This window comes from Rhinatrema bivittatum, chromosome 3 (assembly GCF_901001135.1).
Source record: "Rhinatrema bivittatum chromosome 3, aRhiBiv1.1, whole genome shotgun sequence".
In the NCBI taxonomy this organism is placed as follows: domain Eukaryota; kingdom Metazoa; phylum Chordata; class Amphibia; order Gymnophiona; family Rhinatrematidae; genus Rhinatrema; species Rhinatrema bivittatum.
The window spans coordinates 409,692,659-409,719,781 of NC_042617.1; the positions used below are offsets into that span (position 1 = coordinate 409,692,659).

Consider the following 27,123-nt stretch of genomic DNA (forward strand, 5'->3'; position numbering starts at 1 on the left):
GAACTGATGCCGGCAAAATTGAGCGTTGGCTGTCAAACTCATCAATGGATGAGAACTGTCCTAAATGTGGATCTGTGGAGGGTACATTGGTACATATCTATGGGCTTGTCTGGTGATACAACACTTTTAGGGGTGGGGTTATTTGGCTATTTCATCTTGGGTAGAAGATATAGTCTCATAAGCACTGCAGTGGGGTTGCTGGATATACTAGATGATTCTGGTGTGTCTGATAAATATTTGGTATTATTGGTGCAAACATCTTGCGTATGGTAAAAAAAAAAAAAAAAAAAAGTACAATGTTGCAGCAGTTAGCTGTAGACAACCCCCATATTAGAGATGTGGTGCAGTCAAATGCATAACCAGTTGATAGTGGAAAATGTGTTTGTGCTCAAGAGTACGGTAAACGTAGACAGCAATTTTTGAAAATTTGGAAATCATTTCTTAATTCACCAACTACTCAAGTCCATAGTATGATTAATAATTCCTTAAAGATATCAACCAGTATAACCTATCCAGAGAGGGGGGAGGCATATTGGGATAATAGGGTGGACTACTAATCTGAGAGATACACGTGTGACTGGGACGCGCGCAGGCCATGCGGATTTTAAGAGGCCCACAGCCACACGCATATCTCCCGGTACGTGCACTGGAAAAGATTTCGCAAAAAGGGGCAGGCTGGGGGCAGGGCAAGGGGGTAGGCCAGGACAGCGCAATTAAGCCCGAGTCACGCACAGCATGCGCCAGGATCTGAAGACCGCGCAAGATGCTTCTGCTATGGATTGCAGGTTAGTAAAATAAAAAAAATTTAGGGGAGTCAGCGGGGGTTTTAGGGGGTCGGGGCTAGTAGGGTGAAAGGGAGGCAGGTTAGGTAGGGGGTTTAGGAAGTCCGCGAACTGGGAGGGAACAGAGAAACAGGCCCCAATATGTCGCTGTGTGCATCTACTAAAATCCCCCCACTTATTTATTTATTTAACACTTTTTTATACTGACCTTCATAGTAATAACCATATCGGATCGGTTTACATTTAACAAGGGTATAACTGAGGCGTAACTAAAATAAGTTAAACAAAAGAGGTGAATAAGGCAAAGTTACATTTAACAAGGGGTAAGAACTTGGAAGCTAACGTAGCTGGAAGAAAGGTAAGGCAGAAATAAACAAGAAATACAATAGAGAATACAGGTTAAAGCTTCAAGTGCTTTAACCTAGCAGTGCCATAGTCCATCATTCATGCCGTCTCACACACTTGTGTGTGAGACGGCATTCGCACGCACATGTCTGTATAAAATCGTGTGCACAAGTAGCGGATTTTATAACATGTGCGCATGTTATAAAAATCAGCATCTACATGTGCGTAACTCTTAAAATCTACCTTTAAATACAAAGTAGAATTTTTATGGATAGAAATTCAATGTGTGATGGGGAAGAGTATAAGGGTGGGGGTATATTATCATCCACCTGATGATGAAATGCTAATAGATATTAGAAAGCTATCAAATTTGGCAGCACAGTAATGAGAGATTTCAATCACCCCAATACTGGCTGGGTAAATGTCATATTAGGACAGCGAGGGAAGTATAGTTTCTAGATGTAATAAATGACTGCTTCATGGAGCAGCTGGTCCTGGAACCAACAAGAATGGGAGACAGTTTAGACTTAATTCTTAAGAGAATGCAGAATTCAGTGCAAGTGGCAGTAGGGCCACTTAGCAACAGAGATCAAATTTTATTTCATGACTGGAGGGAGGACTAAATAAATCTGCTTTAGCATTTAATTTTGCAAAAAGGAGATTGATAAAATGAGGAAAATAGAAAAAAAAACTAAATGGTGCAGCTAGAAAGGTTAAGAGTTTACATCAGGCATGGATGATGTTTCAAAATACCATTGTCAGAGTTGGGCAGGCTGGTTAATGGTAAACCCCCACCAGCAGAAGCAAGAGTAGGGGACAGAGCAGAGGAAGGCAGTGTTTTCATCTAACCCCCTTGCGTTGAGCTTTTAGGCTCTTGTGCCAGAAGGACTTCACTAACAGGAGACTAAAGACAGAGGCGGAGGCCGGTTGTGGTCAGAGCTGAAAAGTCCATCCAAGGCAAGGAGTTGCAGGACAAGCAGGAACAGCATGAGCAAGACTAGGAGCACACTGGTAGGATGGCCACTAGGTAGCCTAAGTAAAACAAGGACAAGGTAAGACACACAGGCAAAAACAAGGCAAGACACAAAGGCAGGAACAGGGACGAGGTGCAAGACAGGGCGCATACGGACAGGACAGGCCACCAGAAGGCCTAAACACGACAAGGGCAAGATAGGCAACAGACAGGCTATAAGGCCACCAAGAGGCCTGGATAGGCCAATGGCAAGACAAAGAACACAGGGACAGGATAATCCACTAACAGGCCTAGACAAAGCAAAGGCAAGGCAAGGGATACAAAGGCCAATTATGCCACTAGAATACCTAGACAGGACAAGTGCAAGGAATACAAAGACAAAGGAGAGCCACCAGGAGGCCCACATAGGAGAAGAACAAGGCCTGGTACACACAGGCAAGAAGAGTCACTAGGAGACCACAACAGGACAAGAAAAGGTGCAGTACACCCAGGCAAGGGCAGCCATCGGGAGGTGCAAACTTAGCAAGGACAAGGCAAGGTAGTGCAAGGATGGCCAAAGCAAGGAGCCAGGATGACTCTATGAAGAGGCCTGAAGCTATGAGTGAGGGAGAGTTTTATAAGGCTGGCCCTTGCTGTGATATATAGCCTCAAAGGTGGAGGCAACAGCAGAATTAAGTGTAGCCCACTGAGGGCAGCCAGTATCGTTACAACCATCTTGGAGGGCCAGACCAAATGAATTCCATGAATCAGAAAAGGTGGAAGGAAAGTCAAATGACGACACTGTGGTTAAAAGGTGAGGAGAAAAAGGCCAATTTAGCCAAGCTAAATTCTTTCAAAAATTTGAAAAATGATTCAACTGAATAAAACAAGAAAAAACATAAGTATTGGCAAGTTATATGTCAAACACTGATTAGGCAGACAAAAAGAGAATTTGAAAAGGAGGCAGAAACTCATAATATAAACTTTTTAAAATATATCCAAAGCAGGAAAGCCTGTAAGGGAGTCAGACAATCAAAACATTAAAGGGGCACTTAGGGATGACAAGGCCATAATGTTGATGTTTACTAAAGAGGATGGTGAGAAGCCTCCATGCCAGAAATGGTATTTAATAGTGATGGTTCAGAAGAACTGAAACAAATCACGGTGAACCTGGATGATTTAATAAACTAAAGAGTAGCAAATCTCTGGACAAGATGGTATACACTCCAGAGTTCTGAAATAAATAAAAAATGAAATTGCACACCTATTACAAGCAATTTGCAACCTATCATTAAAATAGTCTATTTCACTTGAAAATTAGAGGCTGGCCAATGTGACACCGATCTTTAAAAAGGACTCCAGGGATGCTCTGGGACATTACAGAATGATGACCCTGACTTCAGTGCCAGGAAAAATCATAGAAACTATTCTAAAAAATAAACTGAACATATATATATATATAAAGACATAGTTTAATGAGGCATAGTCAGCATGGATTTACACAAGGGAAATCTTGTCTGGCCAATCTGCTACATTTTTTTGAAGGGGTTAATAAACATGGGCATAATGGTAAGCAGGTGGATATAGTTTATTTGGATTTTAAGAAGGCATTTGGCAAAATTTCCCAAGAAAGACTCCTGAAAAAAATAAAGTAATAGGATAGGATGCAACATACTATTGTAGATTGCAAAAGATAGGAAACAGAGAATAAGAATTATTGATCCATTTTCTCAGTGGAGAAAGATAACAGAACAGAGTTTCAAGGATCTGTACTGGAACCAGTGCTTTTTAATGTATTTATAAATGATCTGGAAAAAGGTATGGCGAGTGGTGATCAAAATTGCAGATGACAAATTATTAAATCACAAATGGATTGTGAGAAATTGCAGGAGAACCTTGCAAGACTTGGAGACTAGGCAACTAAATGGAGGATGAAACTTAATGTGGACAAGTGCAAAGTGATGCATATGAGAAAAAGTAACCCAAACTGTAGTTACTTAGTGTTAGGTTCCATATCAGGAGTTAGCAGCCAGGAAAGGGATCTGTATTTCATCGTCAACAACATTTTGAAATCCTTGGCTCAGTGTATGGCAGCAGTCAAAAAAGCAAAAGAATGGTAGGAATTATTAGGAAAGGAATGGAGAATAAAACAGAAAATGTACCTCTGTATCGCTCCCTTGTGAGATCGTACCTAGAGTACTATGTGCAGTTCTAGTTGCTTCTCTGAGAATACATATAGTTGAACTGGAAAAGGTATAGAAAAGGGTGACCAAAATAATGAAGGGAATGGAACATCTCCCCTATGAGGAAAGGCTAAAGAGGTTAGGGCTGTTCAGCTTGGAGAAGAGATAGCTGAAGAGGGATATGATAAAGGTCTATAAAATCATGAGTGGAATAAATGGGTAACACTGAATCGGTTATTTACTCTGCCAACAAATTCAAAAACTAGGGAATACTCCATGAAGTTAGTAAGTAGCACATTTAAAACATATCAGAGAAAATTCTTTCACTCATTGCATGGAATTCATTTCCAGAGGATCTGGAAAACACTTTTAGTGGTAAATTTTAAAAGAGCTGCTCGCATTAAAAGGCTATAGATGGGAGTATCTGGGTCAAGCATGAACGATTCGTATTTTAAAATCACCCACTTATGTTTGTATATGCACGTGCGCGAGCAACCAAACATGCAGGAACGGGGCGGAGTCAGTATATAAAGGGTATTTTGGGGCACGGCCAACATTTATGCGCATAAATCCATATTTTAAATGCATATTTTATATGCAGGCCGTTAACTACACACATATACTTCTCCTCATGATGTCTGCATAAATCTCTTTTTAGGCCTAAAATGACTGGCTGAGGGGTCTAGATAAGCTGGGGAAGTGTAGGCTGAAGAACCAGAGGGGTGTGATGACCTTGAGATAGACTGGGCAAACAGGTGAACTAACTGGTAAAACTAGGATTCTTTCATTTGTGTTATGTTTTACGATCCAATTATCTGCGTACATTAAAGCCAACAAAGTCCTAAGGAGGATACACCAACTATATTTGCTCGTATTCCTGTTTAAAATTAGGAGCGCACATATGCACAACGGATGTATTTTAAATCATGTGCACACGATTTAAAATTCTTGCATATGTGCGCTTGCGCGTAGATATGCACGTATATGGGCGCCCATGCACTTGTTTTAAAGTTATTTTCGCTGTGTAGTGGATTTAAAAAATGTTGAGACATATTTCTGGAGAAGTCCATAAAAATTTTTAACCAGACAGACCTGGAGAAAGCAACTATATATCCCTGGGCATTAGCGGTATGGGATCTAGCTACTGTTTGGGGTTTCTGACCGATACTTGTGACCTGGATTGGCCACTATTAGAAACAGGATACTGGGCTTGATGGATCTTCGGTCTGACGCAGTATGTCAAGTCTTATGTTCTTAAGAAGGCTGGGATAACCTGCATGTAGCAGTCATGAGTACAATGCTAACATTAGATATCAACAAATCAATTCTCCACACAGAAATGATATGCATGTGAACAATCCCACTGATCACTGAAAATAAACTGCTCAAAAAACCTTAAACGGTCTGCATTACTCCAACATAAATTATTATAGGTGGAAGGTAGAAATTTCGTACAAGGCAACCTTTGACTCAACCAAGTTCACGTGCCAATTTTTAATCAGCAAAGCCACCTTTTAACTATCAAATACTTCTTTTTTTTAAATTATTTTTTTTAAAAAATAATTTTTTTTAAGCTTTATTTTAAATAAACTTAGCTGAACTAGCCATCGCTGATGAATGGTCCGTCGTGGCTGCCAAATATTTTTTTCTTTTTCTTCAGGAGTCAATGCTGTCTTTACTCTGGCAGATCAAAAAAAGTATATATCGAGCAGTCACTGTCGCCATGGCACTTTTCTGATCTGCCAGAGTAAAGCCAGGCTTGAACCCTGAAGAAGAAAAAAAAAATCTTTGAAATGCGGCAATGTCATCAGCGATGACTGATTCCATCTAAGTTTATTAAATATATAGATATATATCTTTAAAAAATGTTTCTTCGAAAATTAATAAAAACAAGTATTTCGTGATTAAAAGATTGGACTGTAGGGTGGGCAAAGTGTTTCTGATGATTAAAAATTGGCACCTGTCAGCATCTTCTACGTTACTATGTATATTTGGTATTCCATTTTTCATGTGTAAAATTTATCTTGCATGTAATATTATATAAGCATTAAAATATAAAGTAAGAAAACAGGGTTAACAGAAAATGTTTTGTTTAAGCAAATATCCAGAACACAACTGTCTGATCTGTGAATCATATATCTGGTGCCTGCTAATGGTTCAATTCAGTACTGCAAAAAAAAAAAAAAAAGTTCCAATAATGAAAACCCTCTTCACTGAACATTTCAAAAATATTTTGTAACCAAACTTCTTGCCTGTTCTCATGATATTTCAAGAACAAATGTGCTAAATATTCTTTCTGCATCCACCTAATTCCAAGAATCAACCAATTCGATATTATAAAGGCAAGATGCACCATTAACATTTCCACAACTAGAATAAATCAGATTTTACTGAACTGCAAAATTAAAATTTACCATGCCAATGGAAAGTGGAGAGAGAGCTGTCATCAGGGTATAGAGAACTTATTTCACAAATCAATTATTCTTCCAGAATTTATGACACTACTGTGAGAAGGAGATGTGAGGATCCTTACAAATAGGAAAATATGATTTTCTTATCTTTTACTCTTTATGGATAATCTTCCCTGATCTTTAGAAAAGAAGACAAATCTTACCTGAGGTGATTAAGCAAAGGCTGCAATCTCTCATCAGACTGTACAACAGGCAGTGATCGTGCTGATAACTAAGAGAAAAGAATATTCCAATCAATATAGCTTTTCTCAGGTTTCATGAGACAAACAGAAAGAACAGCTTGCTCTGGATTCTACAATGAGCGGTGAAAATAAGAATCAAACATGTCACTGATAGGAACCTGGTGCTATAATGCAAATTAGGTTATTATAATAAAACACATAATAAGAAATGCACTCTATTACAATGGATCCAGAAAATGAAAAAAAAAAGATCAATATGTATTTGGAAATTTATATTAAATTCATAATAAAAATATACTTAACCTAATAAAAGCTCCAGCATACATCTAACAGCAAAACAATTTATTTTTTTCTCTGTTTCTGCTGGCTAGAGACTGCCCAATATACAGATGGCAGAAGGAACACATCAACTGTCCAGCGACAAGGCATCAAGTTCCATTGTTGGTGTTTGAATCCAAGATTGTATATATAAGGCCTAAACACACTTCCAGGCTTGCTCCAGCAAGTACAGACACGAAAAAAAAAAATTCACACTGATAAAGAAAACAGTATGCCTAGTAACAGAAATTGAGAAAATTACAACTGTTACAAAACGTCACCGTACTCTTCCTCTATGGAAAGTGACATTGTCTGCTTAAAAAATAATTATAATCTTGCAGTCTATGGATAGAAGTTAAAAAGGTAATTTTCAAAAGGATTTACGTGCATAAAATTGGGTCTTATACTCATAAATGTGCTTTTGAAAATTGCTACTTTTATGCGTGTAACTCCTTTGAAAATTCACTCCTAAGTATTTTCTCTCCCTCTCTGTAACCATCTTTCTTTCTGACTGTAGGCCTGCACATAATGGGGCGGATTTTAAAAGGCCCGCGCGCGCCTATTTTGCATAGGCCGCCGGCGCGCGTAAAGCCCTGGGACGCGCGTAACTCCCGGGGCTTTCGAAAAGGGGAGGGAGGGGGCGTGTCCGGGTGCGTTCCCGAAACGACGCGGCGTTTCGGGGGACGTGCCGCGGAGTTTCGGGGGCGAGCCCGGGGGCGTGGTCGAGGTCTCCGGACCAGCCCCCGGGACCGGAGGACGGAGCGGGGCTGCCGGCCGACAGGCGTAACTTTGCCGACAAAGGTGGGCGGGGGGGGTTTAGATAGGGCCGGGGGAGTGGGTTAGGTAGGGGAAGGGAGGGGAAGGTGGGGGGAGGGCAAAGAAAAGTTCCCTCCGAGGCCGCTCCAAAATCTGAGCGGCCTCGGAGGGAACAGGCAGGCCGCGCTGGGCTCGGCGCGCGCAGGTTGCACAAATGTGCACCCCCTTGCGCGCGCCGACCCCAGATTTTATAAGATACGCGCGTATCTTATAAAATCCGGCGTACTTTTGTTAAAAGGTAGCGCCGGCGCCATTTTGCCCTCACTATGTCGACATAGTGAGGGCAAAGGTAGCGCCGGCGCCATTTTGAATATTGGCAAATCGGCCCGAGTGCAGAAGGTCGCTCCCGGACCCCCGCTGGACTTTTGGCAAGTCTTGTGGGGGTCAGGAGGCCCCCCCAAGCTGGCCAAAAGTCTCTGGGGGTCCAGCAGGGGTCCGGGAGCGATCTCCTGCACTCGTGACGTCGGCGCTACCTTTGCCCTGTCATATGGTAAGGGCAAAGGGCCACCGGCGCCATTTCTCTTAACGCAGCCGTGGCCCGAGAGTGGGAGATCGCGCCGGGACCCCCCCCCCCCCCACTGGACCCCAGGTAATTTAAAACATTTTGGGGGGGTTCGGGAGGGTGGGGGATTTCTTTTAAAGGGTCGGGGTGGGTTTTAGAGTTGTTTTGGTGTGCCGGTTTTCCTGCCTTCCCCCGATTTACAATTTTTGACGATAAATCGGGAGAATTGTTATTGTATCGCGGCTCTATCGATTTTTGATGATTTAAAATATATCTGACGATTGTTTTAAATCGTCAAAAAATGATTCACATCCCTAGTGTATACCATCCGGTCCAGGTGATTTACTACTCTTCAGTTTATCAATCAGGCCTACCACATCTTCTAGGTTCACTGTGATTTGGTTCAGTCCATCTGAATCATTACCCATGAAAACCTTCTCCAGAAAGGGTATCTTCCCAACATCCTCTTCAGTAAACACCGAAACAAAGAAATCATTTAATCTTTCTGCGGTGGCCTTATCTTCTCTAAGTGCCCCTTTAACCCCTCGATCATCTAACGGCCCACCTGGCTCCCTCACAGGCTTTCTGCTTTGGATATATTTTAAAAAGTTTTTACTGTGAGTTTTTGCCTCTACGGCCAACTTCTTTTCTAATTCTCTCTTAGCCTGTCTTATCAATGTCTTACATTTAACTAATCGGAGAAATTTCTTTTTCACTCAACGCACAATTAAACTCTGGAATTTGTTGCCAGAAGATGTGGTTAGTGCAGTTAGTATAGCTGTGTTTTAAAAAGGAATGGATAAGTTCTTGGAGGAGAAGTCCATTACCTGCTATTAATTAAGTTGACTTAGATAATAACCACTGCTATTACTAGCAATGGTAACATGGAATAGACTTAGTTTTTGGGTACTTGCCAGGTTCATATGGCCTGGATTGGCCACTGTTGGAAACAGGATGCTGGGCTTGATGGACCCTTGGTCTGACCCAGTATGGCATGTTCTTATGTTCTTAACTTGCCAACACTTATGCATTATCCTATTTTCTTCTGTTGGATCCTTCTTCCAATTTTTGAATGAAGATCTTTTGGCTAAAATAGCTTCTTTAACCATGCCGGTAATCGTTTTGCCTTCTTTCCACCTTTTTTAATGTACAAGCTCTCAGTCATTCACATACATGCATGCTATCTCACTCACACATACACAGGATCTCAAACACACATGCTTGCTCATTCACTCACCCTCCCCCGAACTAGTGGCAGCAGCAGCCTCCTCCACTTCTAACCCTAAAGGCAGCTGCAACCTACTTCATTTTCAGCCCTCACAGAACAAGGAGTCCCATCGGCCGCAGGGGTTGACTTTTTCGTTTTTGTACGAGCCACGCTGCTCATTCCTCAAACTGCGGCTTTCTTCTGTTCTTCGGGCCGATGCTGCCTGCACTAGCATGGTCTCTTCTTCCCGCGCACGCACCGGCTGATCACCACTTCCTCTTCTAGGGAGCGGGGTGCGGGCAGAAGAGAGCATGCTCGTGCTGCTGACTCCGGCTCTCCTGCCGCGTTCCGCCCGGGCTTTTAGCGTTTTAAGCCCAGGTGAAGGACCTTTCTTGCTCGGGTAGGGGGAGCAGCTGGGTCAGTAGGGAACCGCGAAGTGTGGCAACACACCTGCATGTGCTTGGCGACACACCGGTTGAGAACCACTGATCTAAGGTGTCGAAACTGGCCGAAATGTCTAGAAATACCAGTATGAGTCGAAGCCACGTAAATAGGTATTGAAAGATGATAAAAGTAATGTCTCGGTAGAGTGATCTTTGTGAAAACCATGTTGACAGGGATGTCAAATTTCATGTTCTGAGAGATATTCCTTTAGTTGGTACAGAACAGTGGATTCGAGGAGTTTTGATAGGGAAGTAAGGGAGGCTATAGGTCGGAGATTGGCAAGGTCTGTGAAACCTAGAGCTTCGTTTTTTTTTGTACGGGGAGAATGGATGTTTGTTTTAGGGCATCTAGAAAAATCCCGGACTCTAATGATTGGTTGATTCATTTGCAAAGGTGATCGTTAAATACTTCACCCAGGGCCTTAAATAAAGTTCCTGAGCAGGGGTTTAAAGGGGAGTTTGATGTTTTTTGTTTATGGAGAATTTGAAGTACTGATGCGTTGTTTATAGTTGAAAATGGTGACCAGTTGGTTCCTGGTATTGAGCAAGGGAATTTTGGAGCCGGAAGGTTAGAAAATTCTTCCGAAATTTTTTATATTTTTGTTTGAAAATGTTTAGCAATTTGATTGCAAGTAAAATCATTTATATTTGTTTGAAGTCTGGTCAAGAGTGATTAGTGATTTTACAATATTAAAGAGTATGGATGGATTAACTTTTGCGGAGGAAATTTTTTCAGCATAATAGGATCTCGTAGCAAGGTCCTTTTCTTTTTTATAGATTTGTAACAAACAACGATAAACAATTTTTGTGTTAGAGCTTCTAGTTTTTTGCCAAGCACATTCTTTTTTGCGTAAGGATGCTTTCAGTAGGCATAATTTGTTCAAATACCAAGGTGCATTCAGCTTCTCTTTTTCAATGGGGGCTATATGATTTAACATGTTAGTGATGACAGAATTCTAGGTTGACACTGAGTCAATAATGTTTGAGAGATTAAGGTTGGCATGTTTGGGATAAAGGCAGGAATAAATTCATCTGGAGTCACTTGTTTTCTTTTGTATACTAACTTTGGGTGTTTTTTTGGCTGAATGTGAATTACTTAATACAAGAGAAAAGGAAATTAAATGATGATATGACCATGGGATGGGTTGGATCTCGAACTCTGTGGTGGAGATTGTAGCAAATAGTGGGTTGTAGAAGATTAAGTCCAGCGAATGACCATGGGACTGGGTGGGATCTTTGATGAACTGATTCCATCCTAAACCTGACATGGCATCTAAGGAGGAAACTGCTGTAGGAGAAGACTGCTGTGTATTTATATGCAAATTGAAGTCGCCAATAATGATAGATTGAACCAAATTTAATGATAGTGTAGAAATTATCTCCAGAAAAGTAGATAAATTCGTTTGTAAAGTATTTGGAGGGCAGTAGACTAGGATGATATTCAAGGTTTGTATAGAGATGACTAGAATTTCAAACTGAGAATTGGAATTGGATAATACTTGCTTTTTAACCAGGGAGAGGGAGGATTTTATTATTGCTAACAGACCTCCCCCACTTCGATTAAGTCTGGGTTCAGAGATGGCAGTGTAGTCATTAGGACATATGTTATTAATAGTGGCAGTGTCTGAATCAGTAAGCCAGGATTCTGTTATTAGTAAACAGTCAGGTTTTTTTGGCCTCTTTTTCCTAGTGGATTGTGCGTTACAGTAGAAAAGAGAAAAGGAGAAAAAGGTAATAGCAGCAGCAGTTGGAACAGGCACAATTGAAATCAATGATTTTCTACAGATAGATTTAGAGGCATAATGAATCTTCTTTTCTCTTTGATAGTAAGTCATCTTACGGTATTTACCGTTACCCAAGACAGTTGAGATTTCTATATTGATAGTTTTGAACAAGCAGAACTTAGTAGCAAATGAAAGGGCGCACCCCTTTATCATGCTCCGGCATCGCCACGGGTCCCATAACCATCACCCCCTGATGATGTCAGCAGTTGGGGGCGTGGCCAGAGGAGTCCAACCCGGCTCAGGATGCAGGAAACAGGTTGAATAGTGGGGTTGAAGTCCGAGCAAGTAGCTGTAGCAACAGAAGGGCTCTCCAGTGATACAGGAGAGCGGCGGAGGCACAGGCTGTTAAGCTCCTCCAGCGTCACCACAGGTTCTATAACCGTTGCGCCCCGATGCTATCAGACGTTGGGGGCGTGGCCTTAGGAGTCAGACCCAGCTCAGGATGCAGAAAACAGCAAAATGACCCTTCCGGAAGGAGACTTAGGCCAATTCTTGGCTTTCTAACACCACCTTCTGATGTATGTTGGTATGATAAACAGGGTTCTCCGAAGATAGCTCTGCTGTGGTCCCACAGGTTTCTCTTCAGGCCACAGCAGCCCCTCTTCTTCTCTTTAGCTAAAGGATAAGCTAGAGGGGGGGTTCCAGAAAGCTCCGGAAAACTAGAACAAGGCTCCACGAAGAAATATCCTCCGCATAAAGCCCGCCGCACTTTCCTTCCTAACAACAGAGCAGGAGACCCCCATAGCAAGGTGTTAGGGCCCTAATGCCCACAATAATGCCCTAACACAATTTGATGAATGATCCTCAATGTTAGGAATTATTAGGAAGGTGATGGTGAATAAAACCATGGATGTCATAATGCCTCTGTGTGCAATTCTGATCGCCACATCTCAAAAAAGATACAGCTGCACTGGAGAAAATGCAGAGAAGGGCAACCAAAATGATAAAGAGCATGGAACAGCTCCCCTTTGAGGAAAGGCTAAAGCGGTTAGGGCTATTCAGCTTGGAGAAGAGACGGCTGAGGGGGGATATGATAGAGGTCTACAAAATCATGAAAGGTCTTGACAGGTAAAATGTAAATCAGTTATTTACTCTCTCAGACAATAGAAGGACTAGGAGTACTCCATAAAGTTAGCAAGTAGTTCATTTAAAATAAATCAGAGAAATTTCTTTTTCACTCAAAGCATAATTAAGCTCTGGAATTCATTACAAGAGGATGTGGTTATGGCACTTAAGAGTAACTAGATTTAAAAAAGGTTTGGATAAGTTCCTAGAAGAGAAGTCTATAAACTGCTAATAATCAATAAGGAATAGTAGCTTGGGACCTATTTACTGTTTGGGTACTTGCCAGGTACTTTTGACTTGGATTGGCCACTGTTAGACACTTGGTCTGACCCAGTATGGCATGTCTTATGTCCTTATGTTACTTTAGAAGGGTAAATATCTGGTCAGACTGGAATTGATTCGTTACCAGGATACAGTGTATCCTATAACAAATGAGTGCTGTGGATGCAGTCCTGAAGACCCTGAATGACCTGTATCCACTGTGATCTGAGGATCCATTGTGCTCTTCTCATATTTAGACATGCCTAGGGAATAACATACACTGTTGATGCCATGAGGATCAACAACCTCAACATGTCCTATTTTGATGCCTGCTAACTCACTTTAAAACCTCCACTACAGATATCAATGTGATAGCGCTCTGCTGTGGGTGGAAGACTTTTGCCCAAGTCATGTCTAGCAGTGCTCCAATAACTTCCAATTGAAATGACAGGTTCAAGTGGAACTTGGGATAGTTGATGATGAACCCTAGTAACTCCAAACGCAAGAGATAGTTCTGCATAAGAACATGAGAAATTGCCATGCTGGGTCAGACCAACGGTCCATCAAGCCCAGCATCTTGTTTCCAACAGAAGCCAAAACCAGGCCACAAGAACCTGGCAAGTACCCAAACACCAAGAAGATCCCATGCTACTGATGCCAGTAATAGCAGAGGCCATTTCCTAAGTCAACTTTATTAATAGCAGTTAATGGACTTATCCTCCAAGAACTTATCCAAACCTTTTTTGAACCCAGCTACACTAACTGCACTAACCACATCCTCTGGCAACAAACTCCAGAGCTTAATTGAGCATTGAGTGATTCTGTGGCACCTGCCTGACATGCGTCACTAGTTTGGAGGAGTGAACCCAGGGACCACTGATTGACTGATGCAGCGATAGGGTCAGGCAGGCAAGATCAAGGCAGGCAGAGTCCATTCAGAAGCAAGCAATGATCAGGGCAGGGAGCAGGTCAGGAACCAAGCCGGGTCTCAATCAGTAGTCGAAATCAGGAACAGCCAGGTACAGAGGAACAAAAAAACAGAACCCATTGCTCAGGCACCTGCTTAGAGGAGTGAGCTTCCATTCATGTTAGAGCAGTGCTGATGTCATCAATCTGTGCTACAGAAAATTCTGGTTACTACAGACCACCTACTCAGAGCAAAAGGATTCAGCAAGGAGCAGAATGATAGAAGCCATGCTGGGAGGCCAAGCAGGTCACAAGACAGAGCAGTGGGCATGGGACCATGAAGCACAGGACGCAGACCATGATGCAGTACCTCGTGGTCAGTGGCATGTTACAAGATGTGCTATTGACCAACCAATCATCCATGTAAGAGGAACATGTGCATTCCCAGTTTACATACATACATTGCCACTACAGCAAGACATTTTGTGAAACTACATGAGGCAGATACTAGACCAAAAGGCAGTATGCAGTGCTGGAAGTGATGATAACCTACTACAAATCTGAGATATTTTCTTTGAGCTGGAAATATCTGTGTGGGTGTAAGCATCCTTTAGATTGAGAGAGCATAACCTATCCACTTTTTTGAGAAAGAAATCAAGTAAATATTGCATTGTTCAATTTCTCCCCTCTTCCAGTTCCAAGTTAATTTTCCCTGTTTTATTGTAACTTTCTCACACCCTGTAATTGATTCACTGTATTTAAAGTTCACAGTTTTATTGGGAATATTGCTTATTACTTTACGCTATGCTTTACACACATTGTTATTTGTAAACCGGGTTGTTGTGATGCCTGTCATGAAACTCGGTATAATAAAAATAATAAATAAATAAATAAATAAGGTGCATAGGAAACCATCTTGAACTTTTCCCTATTCAGGAACTTGTTCAAGTCCCTTAGGTCTAGGATGGGACAGAATCGTCCTATTTTCTTTGGGATCAAGAAATACTTGGAGTAAAATCCCCACTCTGTTTCACCTGGAACAGGCTCAACTGTACTGGTCACCAAGAGGATGAGTACTCCATTTGCAGCAATCCCCAATACAAAGATGTTCCTCAAGCAGGGTTTGGTGGATGATTTGGGAGGGTATCCAGTAGGTGTAATCTGTACCATTTTGTTATTATGCTGAGGACCCACATGTCTTAACTTATACTGTGTCAGTAGTTTATGTGAAAACTCAGCTTGCCCCTGACAGCAATGGTTTCAGGATCCAGGCTATGCTCTCTGCAATCTAGTCAAAACCCCATTCCAAGTTTTGGCTGTGGCTTGGTCGCTTTCTGTTGCCTAGGGTGGGCATGAGGATCCTGCTGTTGATGGACTCGAGGAAGTAATGAATGCTTCCCTAGCTGATAGAAGTGTTGCCTCAGACCCATGCTTAGGTACCTCCTGGCTGAGAAGTGCGGGTCTAGAGTGGCTGTGGAGAGCTGATGAAACACTGCACAATGTTCTTTGATCTAGACTACATTTTCCTATTTCCAAAGAGATTCTCTCCAATGTATGGCAAGTCAGTGAGTGTTTTCTGGTCTGAGGTCTTCAGTCAAGCGAGTCTGTAGGCACTAATCCCCATGGTATAGACATTTGATGCCATTTATAAACCTCAGTCAACCTGAAAATGTTTTCTGCATTCCACCCTCTTGTCCACAAGTAACTGGATATTATCATGCTGCTTCTGAGGAAGCAGCTCTGCCTTTTTCTTGTGGCTTCAGAATGTCCCACATTTATTGGCCCATGAAGAGATGATAGCTAAACTTAATGCCCACATAGCATCCTAACTGGAAGACCTTCTTCCCAAGAGCGTCCATAGTTCTAGAAACTTTCTCCAGGAGCATGGAGGAATGGGTTCTGGTCATAAGAACATGCCATACTGGGTCAGACCAAGGGTCCATCAAGCCCAGCATCCTGTCTCCAATAGTGGCCAATCCAGGCCATAAGAACCTGGCAAATTCCCAAAAACTAAGTCTATCCTATGTTACTGTTGCACGTAATAGCAGTGACTATTTTCTAAGTCAACTTAATTAATAGCAGGTAATGGACTTCTCCTCCAAGAACTTATCCAATCCTTTTTTAAACTCAGCTACACTAACTGAACTAACGACATCCCTGGCAACAAATTCTTGGTCTTCTTGGCTCTCAAGAGCAGATTTGTCCACAACAGATTGATGCAGTAGCTGTTGCTTTTTGAAACCAGGAGTCTTCTGGACATAATAAATCTTATTCACAGGATCCTCTAGAAGGATCTTGGGCACTAGAACTGTCACAATCTCCTTAGGAGGCTCTTTGAAATGGAGCATGTCCAGCATGCTCCAGCTCTTCCTGGACTCATCCTCCTCCTGCAAAGTAAAGGTAATGAGCTCAGCCGTTCTTTGGTACCTGTTTATTGGTCCCCCTTTTTTTGTTGGGAGCAGCCTGCAGCTTGGGATTCACCAATGTGTATAGACTGCCATCCTGCTTGTCCCCAGAGAAAGCAATTGCTTACCTTTAACAGGTACTCTCCGAGAACAGCAAGATGTCAGTCCACGTGAAATCCACCCACCTCCTGGCAGAGTTGAGTTTCTACTTCGTGGATATTCATTTTTTTTATTGGAATTCTATGTTATAAAACTGTGTGGATGTGTGGTATAATTCATGCATGAGCATGCACGGAGAGGCTCAGTCAAAGCTCCCTTGTAGGGAACAGGAAAGGAGGGGATGATGCAGGAGTAGACACAGCAAAGAGCATAGTATTAAAAAAAACTATTGTGTTCCCTAATATTGATTGACAATCTGTGTAAACCTTCTCAGCAGCAGTAAAAAAAGAAAAAAATGAAAAGAAAAAGAAAAAAAAATCTACCGTTAGATGCCAGTTAGTTGAGTTTTCCAGGTAGTTGAGTAATAGATGATGAGGATTTTACTGTAGTAGCCAATGATAAATGTAAGCAATTAAGGACCAGTTCAATACTAATACAAAATGTTTAAGTCACAACTGTGCTGACCCAGATTCTCCTATGCAGACATAGCTGACTCATGGTTAAATAAGTGGTCTCTAGCAGTGTCCAATCCAAGCAGTTAATTCACTTTAACTGATCACAGCTGGGACAACTACTCCAGCTTCTATAATGTTCAGCTTTAACCCAGAGAAGCACAGCTGCAGATGGTTCAGTCTCATCTCATAAATGGATTATATTTACTGAGCCTATCAGGTGATTTTAGAAAAGGATAACAGCAATAGCAGTTATTCTTAGTTATAGCTTCCACAGTCCAAAGACTTCACTCTTTCAGAAACATTATTAGTTTCGGCAATAGCATATAAATAGATCAACAGTGGCCAACACTGGTCCTCAAGAGCCAAAATCAGGCCTAGTTTTCAAGATATCCACATTATACATGATATATATTTGTATACAATGGCAGCAGTGCATGCAAACTGACCTTATGTATATTCATTGTGGATATCTTGAAAACTAGGCCTATTCGTGGCTTCTAAGGACCAGAGTTGGCCACTTCTGAAATCGACTCTCCTTGGCAGCTAACTGGTTCTATTCCAGACTAAATCCACTATAAAATATGGGTACAATATACTCAAACCAAACTTCTCTTATCCAAACAACCAGAAGGCAAACCAATATTGACGTTCTCAACCAGAAGTATCCTCATGACCGCCTGACTTCTCCTACCAGCAGTATACATCAATTTATATATACAGAGTGTTCACTGTTATACTACTTTTCCAGCTTTTGGAAAGACAGGTAACATTAAAGTACACTCTAAATCAGTGGTTCTCAACCGGTATGTCGCCACACTTCCCAGTCCCCCGCTAGCCCAACTGCTCCCTCTGCCCCAGCGAGATGAGAACTCTTCCTCCACCTGGGCTTCAAATGCTGATAGCCCAGGCAGCAAGTGGCAGGATAGCTGGAGTCAGCAGCACTCTCAGCATGGTCTCTTCTTCCCGCCTCCCAGAAGAGGAAGTGGTGTGCAGCGGCCATGCATGCAGGAAAAAGAGACCATACTAGGTACAAGTGCTGTAGCATCGGCCCGAAGCAGAAGAACAGTGCAGCCCAAAGCAACGTCAGCCCCCCCCCCCCCCCCCCGGCTGATGGGCCTTCTTTCTCGAGGCTGCGAGGGCTGGAAGAGGAGGCGGCTGTTGCTGCCGCTAGCTGTTCATTGGGGAGGGAGAGAGAGAGAATGAGTGAGCATACGGGTTTGAGATTGTGCATGTGTATGTGTGAGATACAGCATGTATGTGAGTGACTGAGAGCCTATTTGTGTAAAAGAGAGTGATTCAGATCCTTTATGTGTGAGGCAACATGTAAGTGTGTGATTGAGAACCTGTATGTTTTAAGTGAGAGAGAGCATGTGTATGTATGATTAATAGCCCCTTTGTATAAGAAAAAGAGAGAGCCATGTGTAACTGTGTGAGTGAGAGCCTACGTAGGTAAGAGAGAGCATGTGTGTAAACTGTGTGATTGAGAGCCTGTGAGAGAGAGAGAGCTTGTGAGTGACAGAGGAGAAAGTTGCAAGCAATCCCCTCCCCTCCTTCTAATTCACAACAATCTCAGTGTACTTGGAATTCGAAAGTTTTCAGGTATGAGAGCAGAGCATTTTTTTATCCTTATTTTTATTTATTGGGTCTGTGTGTCTGTGGTTTTGAAATATTTTATTGGTGTCTGGAAATTTTTTATATGAGTTTTTAATTATTGGATATTTCATTCATCAGCTGTTTTGAAATAATCTGTTTTTTTGTTACTATGGTTTTACTGCTATTGATTCTATTTATTTATTATTCACTGATTTTATATACCGTCATTGGGTGTAGCCTTCACAATGGTTTACAACAGTAATAAAATTACATTAAATTAATTAAATCACATTAATTCAAAATAAAATAAAGTATTAAAAGATAACAATTGTTAAAATAAAATAACGACTTAAAATCAATACAATAAATATAAAATACAATAAAATTATCTTCAAGAGCATAAAGTGAGGAAGAACAGTAGTTGGTAAAATGAATATGAAGAAATAAAGAAATGGTTCTTAAGGACGTTATTAAAGCAAAAGAAAAAGACATAAAAGTAACAGGATGAGGTGTATGAGTGTCTCATTGGGAATCATAAGCCTTCATAAAAAGCCAGGTTTTGACCTCTTTTTTGAATATTTTTAAATTCGTTTGTAGGTGTGTTTCAGTTTCTTGATTTGTTTTGAGGACTGGTGATGTTTCTCTTTTTCCTTTGTTGCACTACATACAGTCTTTGGCTTATTGCGGTTTCTAGTTCAGTTTTGGTCTGCATGTTTCTATTTATGCTTTATGGTCTATTTATTCTTTGTTAGGTGAGGGTTTGCACATGCGATTGAGGTGAGCTATTCTGCTGGCATGTAGTTTCTGTGTAGGGGATCTATAGCAGCCTGGATTATTCCATTTTCCTAAGAGGAGGAGTATTGGAGTTTTAAGGCCTGATGTAATATTTTCAGTGGTGCCTTTTCTGAGGCAAGGTGGTTACTGTTTAAGTGCTGGAAATTGGTACTGTTTTGGTTTACTATTTATGCAATTTATGCTCAGAAAAGAGTACTTATCTTTTCCTTGTGTTATTCTTAACAATAAAAGTAATATTGGGCCTTTTTTATTTTTGCCATGGATTATAATGAGCAGTGTCACACATGTGAGTGTTGTCTGTCAGGTGTGTCATGATGGGAAAAAGATTTAAACATGACTACCACACATAAGGCTCCTAAGATAATATGATTATTATTATGAAACTTTCTTGTGCATCTATAATAAAGCTTCAACAAGGACTCTACAAATATAGAGTGCCACCTACACAGTTTGTGCAAAAGAAAAGAGCAGCTTAGTTTCATACCCGATACCCTCAAAAAAAAAAAAAAAAAAAAGCCTGAGAATTTCATACACCAGATGTTATTTCTGTTAAAAAGAAAAATTACTGCAAGTCAGTAAACTGAAATAGAGCAAACTGTGTTTAAAAATACATTAGAAATTTCTCATTTCACCAAATAGCTAGCAAATTTACAAATAAAAAGTCATTACCCACGGAGATCACATTAATTATAAATGTTGAAAATACATAGTTTATCACAATAAACACGCATATATTGAAATCAATGCTTGTTTATGCCAACAACAAAAGGAAAATTAGTCATCAAAACAGCTGGCTATAGGAAAAGAATTTGCTTGCGTACACATTTCTTATAATTTTAAAAATAAATAAACCAGCAGTTTTATATTATATCTGCGCACAAAGAAATCATACAGGTTTACTGAAACTAGAGCACATAAATCAAAAATAAATTAAACTAAAATTTACTGGAAAATAAAGAGAGAGACAAAGTACATATTATCTAAAATATCTGAGACAAAAAAGACAAAATCCAGCAGAGTAAATGTGGTAGCAATAATATCCTTTATAAGACTAATAAATGTTTATAGATAAGAACTTTCAAACTATCAAGGTATCATCATCAGACATACTTAACCTTTTTGCTAGTTTTCTTTAATTTTGTTTAACCTGGACTGTAACTTATTGCTGTATGTGTTTTTATGTTTTATCATATTTTATACACCACTTTGATTTATCTATGTAAGAACTGCAATCAATCAAGACTGATAAACTAATTAATTTTATTTTTGGCACGCTAACAATACTCCCTTTCTAGTTTCCAAACAAACTATGGTTTGCTGGCTATCGCTGTAAATTCAAAAGGATGCATAACATCGATCATGTTTATTAAACAACTTAACCTAGCAAGGACAGCAGCAAACTAAACATACAATATGTTTCTGGATCTAGAAAGGACAAGCATATTGTTCCTTCCAAGTAAAAACAACAGACTAACACCATTTAGAAGTTAAGATAAATTCACAGCTTGCTGCCAGCTGGCTTTGATTTCACACCTTATAATGAAGCTAACATTAAAACTGCATGTTCTTTTGACTGCCTAATAAGTTTGAACACTTGGAGTTCAATGAGGTAAAACAGAAATCTCTATTTTTCACTTTGCCAAGACAATGCAACTAGATAAGTAACTGTTTTAGGGAGAGAGCAGAGTTGCAAACCTGTAACAGGTGTTCTCCAAAGACAGCAGGATATCAGTCATCACACATGGTGACATCATCATTTGGAGCCCGGTCTGGAACTTTGATCTCAAAGATTCTAGAACCTTCAAACATGCCCAATGAGTATATTCCAGCTATAGATATCACCCTACCCCCTATGCCAATGCTAAACGTCCCATGGCTCATTGTGGTTTTCTCCCATAACTCTCTCCCTTTTCCCCCCTACCGGCTCGTTTCCCCGAGGCTTAGGCCACTTTTCCCATTCTTATTATTATTAAACTTACTCATTTTAATATTATGTTATATCTACCACATTATATGATAGTGTATTCTCTTATATTGCTAAAGTTTTCACATATGTTTTATTTCCCCACACGTTCCTTGTTCCTATGTTACATTTCCCCACACTGTTTTATTTCCCCCGAACGTTCTTTGTTCCTATGTTTCATTGTATACGCCTCCCGGCGACAGTTTTCAGTTCCATGTAAACCGGTGCGATATGTATCCTGTACAGGAGCATCTGTATAGAAAAGTTAAAAATAAATAAATAAATATAAGTAGAGTCAGTTAGTCCATGATATAGCTAATACAAGGAGAACCAGGGGAGGTGGGTGGGTTTCTTGAGGACTGACATCCTGCTGTCCTCGGAGAACACCTGTTATAGGTAAGCAATTCTGCTTTCTCCAAGGACAAGCATAATGGCAGTCCTCATCATGGGTGAATCCCAAGCTATAGACTGCCCGAGCAGGACAAAGCAGGGAACCCCACAGTGCTGAAAGCACCACCTTTCTCCCTTTTGCCTCTCAGGTAGCCGACTCAAAACTGGGTCCATAGCAGGAAAAGAGTTGGGTTCTACAAAAAGAAAACCATAGTATAGACTGAGGCACAAAACCCCAATGCATAACAGAAGCATCTAAGGCAGGGGGGCATGATGTGAAGTCCAGCAAGAAGCATACTTTACCTCAGAGAAATATTACAGTCAGGGTTTCAGAGGAAAAGGTCTAGAGAATCAACCAATCTTGGACAAAGATCACATAACTTCCTTCAGTGTCAAAAGCAATTGAAAAAAAAAGCAGCTGGGGCCAAAGAGTCCTCCAGAAAAAAATCTGCAGTACTCATGCAACAGTACCCCATTCTGCAGATGGCAGTGCACATACGCACCCCATCACAATGTTTGTGGGTAGAATCTCATGACACAGCAAGCACTAATCACCAACTGTTGGAATCAGTGGTTGCATATTGTCAAAAATAATCAAAGAACGTGCAATGGTGCCCTCCTCACTAGTGTCCCATAGCTCCCTAAGGTGCAAAACAGATGAGGAAGCTGAAAACTTGATATGATGATGGTGCTTCCACGATCTCAGGCATGATGCCCCGATAAAAAGAATGCTGTCCATCAGTGCTTGAAGCCCTTGGAGGAGTAGACAACCCCTGCCATACCCAACCGCACATGATGAGTTCCACTGCCGCACTAACTCCTAACAGAATCAGCATGTACAGTGTGACAATGGCATCCCCAGTGCCAATGGGCTCTGACTATAGAGGTCCATGGTAGTGGGCAAAATTCTGCTGTATCACCCCCATGGTACCCACAGTAACACTCCATGAGGCTGTCTGCAGCCCTTGAAATGGTGTTGTGAATGGCTCATCCCCATTGTCACATAAAGCATCAGGGAATGCCATGGTGATCCACGGTGCCCATGGTGCTCTGCAGTGGTATCCTACGGCATCCAACTGCATCCCCCACTGCCCACAGTGGTGATGGCACCTGTGGTGTCAATAGCACTCTTGGCACTCACCAGCAATGGATGGCATCTATGGCATCAAACAATGCCATGCCATGGGCTTCAATGGTGCTTGACCGCACCACAGGCACTCAACATATTTGGTACACAGCACCATCGATAGTGGCACATGCATCGGCAGAAGCCAACAGCCCAGAGGCACCCATGACTCGCTAATACCATAGGACAAAAAAATATCGAGGGTCAGCAGCACTGATGGAGACCCCGGTGCCCAAAGGCATCTATGTTCTGACAGTACCAATGATACTTACGGTGCTTGAAGGTGAAGGCTCTGCAGTATCAACATACCACTGGGTGCCCCGCGGCACCAACACAGCACATCAGTGCCCAAAGGAACCAATGACAGCTGGCACCGTCAACAGTTCTCCTTGGCAATCTATGTGCCTGAAGGCATCGATGTTGTGAGAGCTCAATGGAATCCATCGCTCATGGCTGACAATAGTCTCACAAAGGTCAGCACCAATGGTGCTTGAAGCCCAATGGCGCCCTACAGCATCGGCGTGCTTGGCGCTTGATGGCTGTGCGCCATCAATGACACACCATGATGCCCCTCAATGCCCCATCCTGATATCGCAAAGGAGCTCATCAGCATCCCAAACACTCGATAGCCTTGAGAGCACTGAACCATAGTGCATCCTAGACCCATCAGTGCTCAAGAGTATCTTGGGTTGAAGGCGACCCCGGCGCTCAACGGTGCTGAGGCAATCCAAGGCCCGAAGCCCATGGCACACGAGGGCTCTCAGGATCCCCACATTCCAGTGGTCAACAGCCTCGAGGATGATCAGTGTTCAATGTCAACATGCCGATGGGATCCATGGCACTCGATGGCATTGTGAGCATCTTCGATGCTATCAAGAGTGACCATGGGCTCAGTGGCAGTCCCAGCACTCGACACAGTCCTGACTCTGATGAGTCAGTCTAAGGCCCTTGATGATGCTCAAGGTAGATGCCACTACTCTGCTGTATCGAAGCCCATGGCAATCGATGACACTCAGGTCAATGGTTGTTCCTCCAGTGCATCAAGTGCAGTGCATGACTGCACCCACTGATCCCTACGGTGTAAAAGGTCTCTCGCCTGCAGCCAGGGTACTTGACAGCAGCCCATGGTCGATGGTCCTTTTAGAGTCGAGGGCAGCCACTCACCTCAATGGCATCAAGGGTGACCATGGCACTCAATGGCAGGCCTGGTCCCCGATGCGGTCCTGACATTGATACATCAGACCACTGGTGTTCTGGCACAGATGTGTATGGCCAACTGATACCAGGCATGGCACCAAAGGTGAAGCAACAGTGTTTCCTGCCCAGGCTCCTGCTCATCCTCTCTCACAAAGACTGCACTGCCAACACTGGCAAGCATGAGGGGAGGAGGTTACATCATCCAGGGCTCCTGCCCATAGAGACTAGTTCCTTAGAATGTGGGGGGGAGGATGATCTCTCTCTCTCCCACCCTCCCCCCCAGGAACATTGTGGCCCTCAATCCTTTCACTATTTGATCCTCCATCGATGCCAATCGATCAATAAAATGACATGGAACTCCTGACTGGGTAGAGCTCAGGCAAGTTCGCAGGCTAGGTGGCCCACATGAAATCACACACCTGGATTACATTCTGTCAGTCCAGCCAGCACAGACAAAGGCACAGAAAGAGAAAGAGCTTGGAGAGGACACAAACTAAACTGCAGGTGCAGTCTTTATTTACTAAGGAATAGAATTAGACTCTGCCAGGCTGCACAGCGACTAAGGCCCGTCATGCGGCTGGCAGAGAGTTGAAAGGAAGAAAAAAATAAAATAAAACTACCATAAGCTAAAAGAAATAGAAAAACCTCTGAAGCTCCAGAAAAAAATCACAACAAAAACTGTGAAGAGGGAGTAAAGCTGAATACTGTGACCACATGGCTCCTGTGACCACAGAAAAAACAGAGCCTGGGATTCTGCCTAGGGATCAGGATGATAACTACAGTTGTACATGCTCAGAGTATGTCTGCAAGCTCGAGAATCTTTGAAAGCATCCGATGATGTAACCAAAGTGTAAGGACTGCCATTCTGCTTATCCTCGAGAAAAAATGTATACCAGTTTTCTTCCAGTTGAGCTGCGGTCTCTCTTCCCTTCATGTAATTGGCTGGGGCCCTCAACATATATATCTCTATACATACATATATCTCTATACATATACACACACACGAGAGAAGGGTATTCCCCAGGCAACCATATTACCAACCAGTGGCTCAAAGTCCCTATTTTGATTCTCTTCAAGTCACTGAAAGGATTAAGTTCACACATACACAGACAGATACCCCGTACCTAGAGACAGACACAGAGAAAAACGGATACCTCATATCCAGATGGACAGAGAATGAAACAGATACCCAGACAAATACAGACAGACACAAACACTTCATACACAGTTACCCCATACCCAGAGAGGCAAAGATACCCCAAACTCAGAGTCATCCCACAGACAGACAGAATCCCAATACCCAAACAGGCACAGTCCCACAGATATACCACACCTAGAGACCAATGCAAAGAAGTGTGCCCAGCCAAGTGCACAGGTTAACGAGCGTTTGGACGCCCATCTATAACCCCCAATGCAATATGGAGATCAGCATCTCCAAAACGCATGTCCAAACAAAGGTGCGGCTAATAGCACTCATCACATGTAAATGCCATGTAGATGAGGCTATTAGCTATTATCCCACGATGCAAAAAATTGCCATGCACCCAAGGCACACTTTTTAACCCGTCAAATTTTATACTTGCCCCAGAGCAGGCATAAAAGTCTTGCTGCGCTTCAAAGGGTCTAATTAAAAACAAAAACTACTGCTTTTCCATGATTCCTCCTACCTAGTATCATTGTGATGCAAGTAGGAGGAACTACAAAAAGCAGCATCCTGAAAAAAAAAATCTTTAGGGAAAAAATTTCTGGGCACACAATACCCACATTGTGCATATATATCGTGCTGCTGTTAAATTCGCTGCCGTGGGATAAAATGGACACTCATAAAATTGAGCATCTGTTTTGGTAACCCGCACACAGCCACATCTCCTGGATGCCCAATGCCAAGGACATGCTAGGAATGCACATTTTATCCCTAGTGCATCCATTTTAGCGCAACAGCTCATTTACATATTGCATTGGGCGCTCAGAAGAAGTGGATGTGCACATGTTAAAAAATGGGCCCCCAGTTTGGACACACGTTTTTTAAGCACACTTTATTGCTCACCCCTCCCTCCTGTATAGAATATGCTTGTTCAAGCCTACCCAAAAACAGCACGACTTCACAGTATACCTGGTACAGGTCAGCCAGAATAAACAATTTTCAAGGCAGTAAACTGATTCATTCCTAAAATATAACGGGTAAGGTATTAAAAAATGATTTCTCCTTCCTTCTACCTAAGTATGGCAGTGAAATGACAGTCCTTCAACATGAATCAGTTCTAATGTCAAAAATATTCTGAATGCCATAGTCTTTAATGCCAAAACCCAGAAAAGCAAAAGCTCTGCATTTTCCCTCTGCTTTGCTTTGAGTACTTTGAGTGCTTTGAGTTTGGTTTAGAACCTAGGTATCTAGAAGGTTCTAAACCAGGAATCGGCATGCCACTCCTCTGATGCATGAAAACATATGGTCGGGTACCTTCCCCTCCTGCTGCTCAAGGTCAGAGAACAGTGCTTTAGGGAGGCATCAGCAACATAAGCTACCCTCCTCAAGATCTCCCCAGCTTTCAGCAACTGGGAAACAACAGGGTTACTGGTGCACTTTGGGGCCAGCCTGGGCAGGAGATGCATTTTCAGAATCTGTATGCCAGTCTATGTCAGTACCGCCTTAAAAAGCAGGCTTTGGCCCCACGTAAGAAGTTAGAAAGCAAATACATTAGTGACCCTGCTATCCATTGATCTTTTTGTCGTTTCCTGTATCAAGAATCTGCTGACCTTCTCTTCTTATCACAATCACAGTGCTCTGGACTATTCTATAATCTACCTAGGAGGTATTCCCTTTGA

At 42.1% G+C, this 27,123-nt stretch overlaps 1 protein-coding gene across 7 annotated transcripts in view; it reads right to left on the reverse strand.

Moving 5' to 3' along the window:
* The window catches only part of PRIM2 (DNA primase subunit 2), a 608,800-nt gene that overhangs the window by 221,114 nt on the left and 360,563 nt on the right, over positions 1 to 27,123 (reverse strand). For all 7 annotated transcript variants that reach the window (XR_003855666.1, XM_029595680.1, XM_029595675.1 and 4 more), the window contains one exon: positions 6,877 to 6,944. Coding sequence is in view for 6 of the 7 variants with exons in the window: in XM_029595680.1 (XP_029451540.1) it covers positions 6,877 to 6,944 (68 nt within the window). In the remaining variant the exon portion in view is untranslated. The remainder of the gene's footprint in view (positions 1 to 6,876; positions 6,945 to 27,123) is intronic.